Genomic DNA, 11,219 nt, shown 5'->3' on the forward strand with positions numbered 1-11,219 from the left:
ACAAACCTGATCCCCTTTTCAAAATGTGAAATAAAGAAATGTGTCAGATAGCCAAGTTGGAAGAAGATAGAGGGACACCCAGGAAAAGTGTGGGCTCAGGCTGAAACAATATTATGAAGCCAGTGGTTCTGTAGCAAACTAAGAGTCTCAAAGAGGGAAAGCAGGCTTGCCACAAGGGACACCACATGACCAGTCCCTGAGGGCAGAGGAGAGATGCCTCCTTTCCCTCTGAGCCAGATCCCCACGATGATAAGCCCCACTTCCGCCAAAGAAATGCAAGTGTCCTTTGCAGCCAAAAAGGAACTACATTTGCCAGTGCAAAATTATTAAGGTTTTACCCTCTCCTTCAACACAGAAATTCTGATACTTGGTAGACTTTGTATGAAAAACACTCTACAAGTGCTGACTGGCCACATACATAGGTTTCCATGGCTTCTGTTTACTTCTTGAAAAAAAAAAAAAAAAAAAAGAGCCAATTTTGCCAGCCCAGTGATAAACACAGAAATAAAAAGAAATGCATCTTCAGAATAATCCAGACATCATCATCTAAGCCCCCTGACCTTGGATCATCCCTACTCTCCTCAAATTATTAGGTAGGCTTCTTATTCTCTAAGCACCTTAACTGAATAAAACTTTTAACAAGCCATTGCATTGCAAAGTATTTGTATGAAATGTAAAATTTGGAGAACACTAAACTAAATTTGGAGCTTGGTGAGGGTTATCATCACCTCTGTCCTATTACACCTTCTTTCCCCCAAAACAAGTGATCATGATGCTAGTGACCCCTCTCCCCAATCATGAGAGCTCTTAAACACTCGCATTCCTCCTCTTGCTCCTAGTGAGGACTTCTGTGACCTGGTTAGTCTGAGGGCCCTGAATTTCTGTAGTTCATCCACAAGGATGGCTAGGAGGGAGTCTTTGCAGGACTCCTGAGTAGAGCCCAATCCAAGGAGGTGAGAGAGGCTGAAGGGAAAGACACCTCATGCTCATGAATAAGGAACACAGGGAACTTCCACCTCCCCCTTGGCCTCTGGGGTCCCGGTTTTTTTTTTCTCCAATATATGAGATTAATGTTTCCAGCAAGGAATTAAAATTTACATTTATATATATTTATATATATACATACATATATATTTTATATATTTATTTATATATATAAAAACAAAACATATGTTCTGTGGGTCCATCCCAACTATTAACAATGACGTAAGCCTGATACGTGGCAGTCAGCAGCAATCTTGTGCACCACATTAAATTCTTTGATTCTCTAAGTCCATTCTGCTTCAACACTCTTGGAAGTACAAGAGATACTAATAAAACTAACACCCCAAAAGAACAATGATCAACCTTTAAATGAGAGCAAGTCCAGCTCAGAAGAGATAAGGTTCACAGTGAGTGAGTAAAGTTCAAGGAGTAAGTGTGCCATGGAAATAGAGGCCAACTTTCAGCAGGTTCTTCTCAAGGTGGGGGTGCAGAGTGTGTAAGTTCTTGCATTTGAGAGGCATAAATCTAATAGGCTCCATGAAGATAACTTTAAACAGGCCCACAAAAATCACAGGCCTCCAGAGGGGGATGATTAAAAGGGAAGTATCATATTCCCCCAGAGAAAAGGTGGAGGCTGCTCCAAAATAATGACAGTCACACCTAACAATTCAGGAGGAACTTATGCATGTGGCTTTTGAACTATACAGTGAAGACAATAAGTCCTTAAGAAGCATCTTTATGCCGTGAATTTGAGAACTTGGTTAGTCTAGAAAACAGTCATCCATATGGATAGGCTAAAAAAAATGCATTTCATCATTAATCCTATAAAAAATGAGGAAATACGCCTTAATTAAGTATAAAAACCTCTTAAAAATGCCCCTTCTTTCACCAAAATAGTAACAGTTTCAGAAAATACACAAATTCAGAAGGCAAGAACTCCATCAAGGGTGTAGTCCACAGGTTTTAAGGTGCTATACTCATAAAGGTGCCAACCTCATCAAGACAGAGGGTCATGTCCTTCTCTTAATGTTTTTCTCCAAAAGATGTTTCCAACTTAGATGCCCCAAACTGAGCTTCACATCTTACCCAGCCCACACCCCTAATACAATCCAAGAAATCTTCACTAAACTTATAACGACTCTGTCATGGTTTAGATATTAGGTGTCCCACAAAAGAGCATGTAAGAGGCAATGCAAGAAGGTTCAGAGGTGAATTGGTTGGATTAAGAGCATATTAATCTAATCATGAATTAATCTCCTGATAGGGATGAACTGGGTCGTTACTCTAGGAAGGTAGGGTGTGGCTGAAGGAGGTGGGCAGTGTACCTTTGGGGGTATATATTTTGTCCAAGGTGAGTAGAGTCTTTCTCTCTGCTCCTGCTTCTTGGTGCCATGTTCCCAACTGCTTTTCTCAACCACACACTTCTGCCATGATGTCCTGCCTCACTTCAGGACCCAAGGAATGAAGTTTGTACTCTATGGACTAAGACCTCTGAAACCATGAGCTCCAAAATAAACTTTTCCTCCTGTAATAGTTCTTGTCAGGTCTTTTTGGTCACAGCAAAAAGTTTCTTAGGCCAAAACCTCTATAACCATCTTTATTCCCACTTGGTTATGCATCACAACCATCAGAAAATCCTACAGACTATCTTCAGAAGACCCTCCTGCTCACTCCCCACAATGCCACCGTGACCTAGACCTTGGCCCAAGCTACACCACACAGGCTTCACCTCCTGGGGGCTGTTGCTATTTCTATACTCTATGCTCAACATTATACCAGAGAAACCTTTAAAAGTGAAATCTCTGTTCTTTCCTCAAAACCCTTCCCCTCAATGTCTTCTGATCTTACTTTAAGCATAAACCAAAGACCTTAAAAGCTCCACAAAAGGCCATCAGGGTCAGCTCTCCCCTGGTTTTCTTCTCCCCAACCCCCAGCCACATAGGGCTCTTTGCTCTTCTGGGTACTTGCTCTACATAGTCTTGATTTTCTACTCCAGGAGCCACACAGGTATTCATTATGTTCCCCACTATAATCCCAGCACCTGGACAATTGCCAACACTGAGCAAGAACTTGGGGATTCTACATGGAATGACCAAGTGAGTGACTGGTTGTACTTTCAGAACCAAGGAACGGCGAGACTTAGAAACTAAGTCCAGAACTGAGATAAGCATATGAAAATGATAGCCCTCTTACATTTGGCATGGAGAGCAGGAGGGAGTCCAACCACCAAAAAAGGCTCCACCCACATTCCATCTTGCCATAAGTCAATGTTTGCAGACCTTGGTGCCCATCAGTTCCCAGAGGCAGGCCTTCAATAGGAACTATTCCTCGTGCCAATCACAAATGTTTCTATGGTTCAAAAGAAAGGAAAGCCCAGAGGAATGTTACCCTTCAAAGGCCTAAACTTTTACATTATAGTTCATTTTAAAATATGTCTCTCTCAGGTAAGCATAGCTCATACCCATGCTTCTTAATATTGATATAAATGCTTCTGAAACAAATAAGAATATTCTATATGCTATAAAACCCAATCATTTATTTCCTTTATCTAGTGTCAAAACAGCAGCCAGTTATGTATTGGACACGAGAACATGGACTTTAAATGGACCATCCCACTTAAACACAAGTACTATTATGAAGTTCGATTTACAGGTAGAAAATTAAGTAACTCTTCCAAGGTCATGCTAATGAGTGAGAAGGTCAGGATGTAAACAAGGCAGGTTAGTTTTACAGTTTAGGATTTCAGGATTTAAGTCACCATAGGGCGCCTCTTGGTTCTACCTACTCAATACCAATGGCAAATGGGGTCAATAAGACTCTGTACAATAAAAGACATTTGTTAAAAAAAAAAAAAAGACATAGAAACATCTCATTCTTCATCCTATTTATTTTATAGATCCATTTAACTCTCTACCTAAATTATCACTTGATATTAACATTAAAAATATTAACAAAAATGATATAAAACAATCAGAATAGTTTTCTCTTAAATTGATGGTAAAGTTGAAATAACAGTGTAAAATAGACAAAATATGTAAACTTCTGAAACATCTGAAGACTCCTGCTTGAAAAACAAATAAGTCTTATAAATATAGCTACTCATAAAAAGTGGTTTCCTTTGGAAACATTTGACTGTGTACAAGTCAGCTAGAAGAGCTAATGTTGATATATTTCTCCAAATCCAGAAACATTAAGGAAAAAAAAAAAAAAACCCACAACAACAACACAGGATTCTACAAATATTTGTAAGGCCTAAACCAGGAGTAGGAAAAATTCCTTAATTTGGCATCCAGTGAATGTGTTCTGATAAAGAGAGACAATGGAGTAGAGGGAATTTTAGACTAACAAATTAATTAAAAAATTATTAATTCCCTACTATCCCAGTTTCATAAAGACCAGAACAGTAAAAGGATTTGTTCCAACAAAGCTTAAAAAAAAATATCAAACTTTTAAAATAAATATGCTAAATCATATACATAAAAGCTCCTTAGATTTCTTTATTAAACAGTTCATCAAAGCACACACTTAAAAAAAAAAGAATCTTGTGACAAACGAAGTCAGAATTTTTGGTACCTCCAGCAACATACAGGTAGGAGGAAAGGCAGAAACTAATTCAGCCTCTTTTTAAGAGTACTGTTTTGGTTTTACTTCTTGGAGAATTCTACAAAACAGGTGTCAACCATCAATCTTGCACTTTGGAGCAGTTGACCAGACATAACCAAAGTTTGATATGCCCCTCCCCCCAAAATCATCATATGCTTAGATCATCACTAGTGATCCTATTTCACACTCAAATCCCTCCTCCTTCTATGCATCTCCACCACCCATGCCAATTCCAGTATCTTAACTCTTTGAGGCTACATAGGGTGCATCTCAAAATTACATTTTACTCATCTGGGAAATTATTCCATGCTTAAGGGTAAAAGCTAATAAGGACTTTCCCCTCCTCCCTGCCTTTCCTCCCAGCCCTCAAACCAGGTTGCCATGTTCTCTAACCAACATAAATTAACTGTGTGCCTAGGATCCCAATTCACTGGGGGTAAGGGCTGGGGTGCACTATGGGCAAGTAATATGGTATCGGCAGGCAAGACCCTTGAGAGCAGACCTGGAACTGCAGCCTAGCTCCAAGTACTCACTGCAGAGACAAGCTGCCCACCCTGCTGCCTCAGTGCCTCTGGGTTCTGTCTTAGCAATAGTTGAGAATGATCCCTGCCTCTGTTGTTTGCTCAACCCATTGGAGTACAGGCCACCCATGACAAGCTGCAAAACTGCAGACACAGCAAAAAGTGTCTTGGGAACCAGAGCTACAGCCCCAGGCAGATCCTAGAACTAGAAGCCTTGCAACTACTTAAGGAATTCCTGGATTTGAGTCCTCAAATGAGAGGTTTGAACATAAAGTCCCTATGGTTCTATTTACTCTCACAATCCAGATCTAAGATTCAGCTCAGATCCTCAGGCCACTCCAGTATGAAGTCACTAAAGAACGCGCTGAGCTTGCACAATTCTGACAATTTTGACTGCAATGTGTAAGCCAAATTATGGTTGGCATGGGATTGGTATGGCAGGCTGCTTACTGCTGAATGATTACTACATATACACATGTATATCCATATATAATACACATACATGTATATACATATTCAATGGGAAAACTGGATGAACAGCTAATGATTTCACAAAAAAAGAAAGAAAGAAAGAAAACTTAAAAGGACAGAAAAGAAAATGGTAACAGCTACAGCACAAGCATCAATTCCCTTATATCTTTGGCTGTGGGTGCCATGTGAGAAAAAAGTTTTAGTCAGCCTAGGTCCAACCCAGAGTATTACAGCCATTCCTTTGATTCTCTCACCTCCCCCACATTTGAGGATTTTAAAACAAATGAAAGAAGGCATTATTTCAGCTTAAGGCACATAAGGCAGCATAAGTCACTTAAGAACAAAGGAGGTTTTATCATCACAATAAGCATCAAGGAGGAAATGCACTTTCTGATAACTAATTAAGCACTCTAGGCTAGTAGGTTAGCATTTGCTTTCTGCAATCTTCCAGGCCAATATTTGCCATTTATATCTAAGGAGGTAAAAATGTTCAGCAAGTAAGAAGGTCATTAAGGGGAGAAAGGGGACAAAAATTCTTTGAAAAACAGAACAAAGTACATAGATAGGGAGAAAGGTACCCTTGGCGCCTCAGTGGTCTATAGAACATTTGCCCTTTCTGCCTATAAAGTGATTTAACATTAACCACATTTCACTCCAGAGGCAAAGCACTATCTCCTGATATAAACTCTTTTTTGGAAAAAAAAAAAATGGGGTGGGGATTGGGGGTAGGGAGATCCACATACAGGCAAGAATGTGAAACATTGACACAGGCCAGTATCTTAGGCATTTTGCCCAAGAGGTTTGCTTTCAGTGAGGAGAGAGGGGAAAAATAACACACTGTAACAACAACAGCTTGTACAGTGAACAGCCTTCCTGCTTTTTGGCAGACTTTCCCAGCTAACAGTTCCAGTGGCTATGTCTCCAGCCCATTCAAGAATTCCATCTCATAGGAAGTGTTTCAAATATAGTCATTTGATCTTTCAGCATTTGCAAATGCACCTGCTAAGCAACTAGTCTAATGGCCATACAGCCATATCCCCATTTCCTTCTGCTTCTCCTTCACCAGTAAGCAGATGGGCTATTTCAGACCTGGACTGGAGATGAAAAGTACATAAAAACCATGCCAAATACTTCTGCTGCTGCGTGAGGTCAGGTTCCACTTGCACAGGTAACTCCCTTCTCCCCACACCAGCTTCCCTGTCACTTTTTTCCTGGAGCAGGGAAGGGGTTTTCCTTTTGTTTTCTGGCTTTTAAGCACCAGGGCTTACCTCAAGGTGGCCTCCTCACCTCCCCGTGTGTGGCTCTCCCCCACAGCCTGGTCCTTGCCGCTGGGGTGGTAGGCAGTTAGCACAACTCCCTGGGAACTGGAGAGCCAGCTCATGGTGAGAGAAGGGGCATAATTTCTGTGATCCTGACACAGAGGAGAATGAAGTTCCTGTCTTGCCTGGCAACTTGCTCATTAGCATTGGCCAGCTCCTCCCCGTGGGGCAGGCGATTCACACGGGAGGGGCGGGGCCTCCCCGCTGAAGAGCTTCCTGGATCTCCAATTAGAAGCCGGGAATTAGAAGCCGTGGAACCACCAGGCCACTCCAGGGTGAGCCGCTTTAGTAAGCGCCCCTCCCCAGCCCATGCTGACAGCGTGCCCCAAATCCCGAATGATTCTGATCTGATTAAACTGCCAGATTGTAGACTCAACTCCTCAATGTAAGTACAAGCCCCGTTGGTTCGGAAAAAATGACTTACTGCCTTCTTTCCCCCGCCTTCCCAATTCCTGTTTCCACTGATAGTTTCTACTACTTCATGTAACGTGAGTAAGGGCGTTTCTTAACCCCTTCATGCACTGCATTAACCTTAGCCGCAGCAAAACCCAACAAACCTATGGCCACACTGTGCCACACCGCCCACAAGAAAGGCTCTACTTGTTATGTCTGGTTGTAAATGCCCTCATAAAAAATGACGGTGTGCCCTGGAATGTCATCTCCTTTTATAAGAGCCCATGTCAAGTATACCTCTTGCTTTATCAAAACACTTTCCAGTACCAAAAAAGACATCGACCTGTGCTCTGATAAGTTATTGCAAAGAATAAAAGTACCTACCATTTATTCAGCAGGTGCGTGCATGCAGGTACACACACACCAAAAAAAAAAAATAAATAAGTATCAGTAATAGTAATAAGTAATAGTAATAACAGGTGGGATGCCTGGACTAAAATAGCTCAGTTATTAAATGTCAGAAGCTGGAGTTGAACTGAATCCTAGCCTAATTCCATTCTTTTTCATCAAAATGCTGCTTAGTTGATGAAGAAACAAACTCAAATAAAAAATACAAGAGACATCTATGTTCTTTCTCCCCCTCAAAAAAAAAGAAAAAAAAAAAAACAACAACAAAAAAAAAACCTACTCTCTTCAATAACCTAAGTATTCCGAAATTTATTGATCTTTATGATTTATTGGTCTGCCTATCTAAAATTCTTCATGAACAATCTTTCATTATTCCAAAATACTCTTTATACTTTATTTTAAATTATGAGAAATAATTTATCCATACATTAAAAGGTATCTATGTATTTTTTAAAAACTTTGTTACACCTGTAGTGAACTCATTACGAAAGTCTTCCTTAAAAGGAGGTTATTTCTCCCTCCCTCTCTTCACAGATGGTTGCTCAATCTTTCCATCTCTACCTCCTAGGGCTCTCCCTGCTGTCCCCTTTCTATCCCCATTGCCTCAGCTATACTGGGCCCTATAATTATGTATTGGTTCAAATCTTACGACAGTCCTTTTAGCCCTTCTCCTTGTCACCTCCTTTAAATTGTTTCAACTTGTTATTCCATCCCAGCGCCACCCCAGTGTCATGTCTTCTTGCTTAAAAACCTTCACCAGCTCCCTCTTGCCAAAAGAGCCACCAACCATTCTCCTACCTTACCCACACATACAACTCTTTCCATCTCATCTGCCGGTCACCACTCCCTCAGGTCACACTGTCATTCCTTTCCCTTCATTCCACATCTAATTCAGTTTTTTCACATACTGGGGCTAACGCAAATGTTGAATGTAGGAATGACTTAAAAACTCTACTAAACTTTTGTATTAAAATTAGTATTAGACTAGTCGCTCCCATGCAGACACCAGGGCTAACCTACCATGAAGTGTTTACCAGTCCAGACAAAATAAAAAATAACAGGGAGAGCCAGATGGTAAGTAGAGTAGAGTGGATACATTTTATCTCTTTACTGTCCTAATGTGGAAAAAAATGGTCAATATTCACCCCAGTTACCTCTTTAAAAAATGTACCTGCCCTGAAATGAAAGAAAGAAATCCCCATCTTTTAGGATTATTGATGGTAATCCCAATACTCTGTATGGTAGACTCTTTCCTTCCCGGTCTTTCTCTTGGCCCCACCCTTTCTTTCAATTCCTTGGACCTCCTTTTAACCTTCTTCCTCTATTTCTCTTCAGTCTTCTCTCCCTTCTTTGCAATATCTTCAGACTCTGCCATGCAGAAAACACTGCTCAGGCATTCAATTTGTGATAAAGATATTTTGTCCATTTGTAACCAAAGTTATATCTTTGCCTAATCTTTGTTCATTTAGTAAATTAATCACAATGTACAGGTTGAATGTAACTTATAAGTTGAAAATAATATATGGGTTCATAGTAACCACACTTTTTTTTTTAATTTCTGGGAGGTAGAACAAGTGATATGAATTGATTTCCATAGCTGAGTATATAAAATTTGAATCCTGCTAATTTAACTTTCAAGCACATGGAAATCCTCTGGAGCCGTTCTCCATACTTCCCACTAAGCTCTGTTGTTATCATTCTGAGAGTATTGCCTGCCAGCACACAGCTGGCAGGATTGTGCCCTCCAGTACACGGCCTCAGATATGAACTCTAGTTTCAAAAAAAAGTCTTCAGAATTTCCCTATGTCATCAGGGAAGCAAAATTAACCACCCATACGGTCTTTTGAAAGGCTGTTCTTATTTCACACCCTAAACCATACCAAGAGTTACTTACAGTCCATGTCTTATGCCATATTAACCTTCTTACATAAAGGCCCCTTTTATTAAAAACAAACACTCTTACCTCCTTCCTTAATAATTTTAAGCAAACACAGAGAACCTCACGTCCTTGAAGATGTTAATATTCCAAGCTTCTGAATGCATGCCAAACACTTTCCTGTTATGAAACATCTTAGAAAGTAATTAACAACATCAAGACAGGTAAAAAAAAAAAATGCATTTCATTCATTCTCTTTAACCGGTATTCAGTAGATGTCATGGGAAGGGAAAAGGAGGTTGTAATTTATGTACTCAAATAGGTCATTAAAAATAGAATGAGATAGTACTGCAGTCTGACAATTTGACAAAAATGTTCAAAAGTAATAAAAAGTTTCTTTGATTCAGTGCTAATAGGGTTATTAACTGATTTTCACATTTTGATGCAGGAATAAATTATTTTTGAAGAGAATCAAAATCACCATGAAATCAATGTATTACTAAAATTTTCTCAACTACCTAATTTTATTTTTAAAGTAATTAACTAAGGAGAATGTGTGTACTCTAATCTCTATAAGATGATATAAAACCTAGGTAGAAACACAAAGCCATGTGAAAAAGGATCTTTCAATTGAAATTCAACTCAATTTATAATATGGTATAGGAAGAACTTGAATACATTAATCATAAACTGAGAACTTAAGGCTTGCGAAAGTGATAAAACCTAGGTTTGTAAAGTAGCATTGACTAATGAAGAGGGAGTGTTCTAACCCCATTCCTGATATTTTATCAGGCCTTTGTAGGAATAATTCTTGAAAGCTTGAGTGCTAGCCAACTCTGTGCTGAGGAACTGACAGAAAAATAATCTACACACAGAATCTAAACTTACTTTCTTGAAAATTGTATGTTATTAATTCTATGTGGATCAACAAGGAATGAGGCTTTTCCCTTCCTCTGGACAGCTTAAAAATTTCTACATTCTTATCAAAGTTATTTTCTTTAACTGTTCCTCCAGGGAAAAAATACAAGCCACACCTTGAATAATGTGCAAGCAATTGCCAGAGTCTAACGTAGGCTTCTGGGCAAACATTTAGAAAAAAAAAATTACAGTTCAAGAGTTCATTACCAATAAATAATAGTTTCTAATAGTTGAGTGTTTGCTTTTTGCAAGACATGGTCTCTCATTTAATCATCACAACAGCCCTAAGATAGATGTTAGAATTATGCCCACTTTAAAAATGAGAAATTTGAGATCACCCAGCTACCAGGTAGCAGAACCAAGACAGATAAACCTGGGTTTATACAACCATTTGAGGATACACACTCAATCATTAAGGGTGCACCTATCCTGAAACTGACACTATATCACTTATGAAAAGATTAATATGAGGAACTAACAAGAAACATACAGCAAAGCGAAGGTGTCCACAGCCAAATGGAATACTGATATACATGCCATGTGCTGGGGGGGTGGGGGTGGGGTTACATTCAGACTGGAACAAACACATTAGTTTCTTTTCTGGCACTTTGAAACTTGTTTTTAATGTCAAGTAACTGAGGTAGTTATGGCACACTATGTATCCCACTCTAAAAGGACATCATCACTATGCCATACTTTTTTTTTTTTTTTTTTTTTTGGGGGGGG

The 11,219-nt window shown here is 39.5% G+C and overlaps 1 protein-coding gene across 3 annotated transcripts in view; it reads right to left on the reverse strand.

Moving 5' to 3' along the window:
* Arhgap18 (Rho GTPase activating protein 18) overlaps positions 1–11,219 on the reverse strand; it is a 176,045-nt gene that overhangs the window by 117,861 nt on the left and 46,965 nt on the right. The window contains exon 1 of one of the 3 annotated variants that reach the window (XM_015501120.2): positions 6,848–7,055. The exons of the other annotated variants lie outside the window; for them this stretch is intronic. Coding sequence (XP_015356606.1) covers positions 6,848–6,960 — 113 coding nt within the window. The 5' untranslated portion in view covers positions 6,961–7,055. Of the gene's footprint in view, positions 1–6,847; positions 7,056–11,219 lie in introns of those variants that run through there. 3 annotated transcript variants of the gene reach the window in all.

This window comes from Marmota marmota, unplaced genomic scaffold (assembly GCF_001458135.2).
Source record: "Marmota marmota marmota unplaced genomic scaffold, marMar, whole genome shotgun sequence".
In the NCBI taxonomy this organism is placed as follows: domain Eukaryota; kingdom Metazoa; phylum Chordata; class Mammalia; order Rodentia; family Sciuridae; genus Marmota; species Marmota marmota.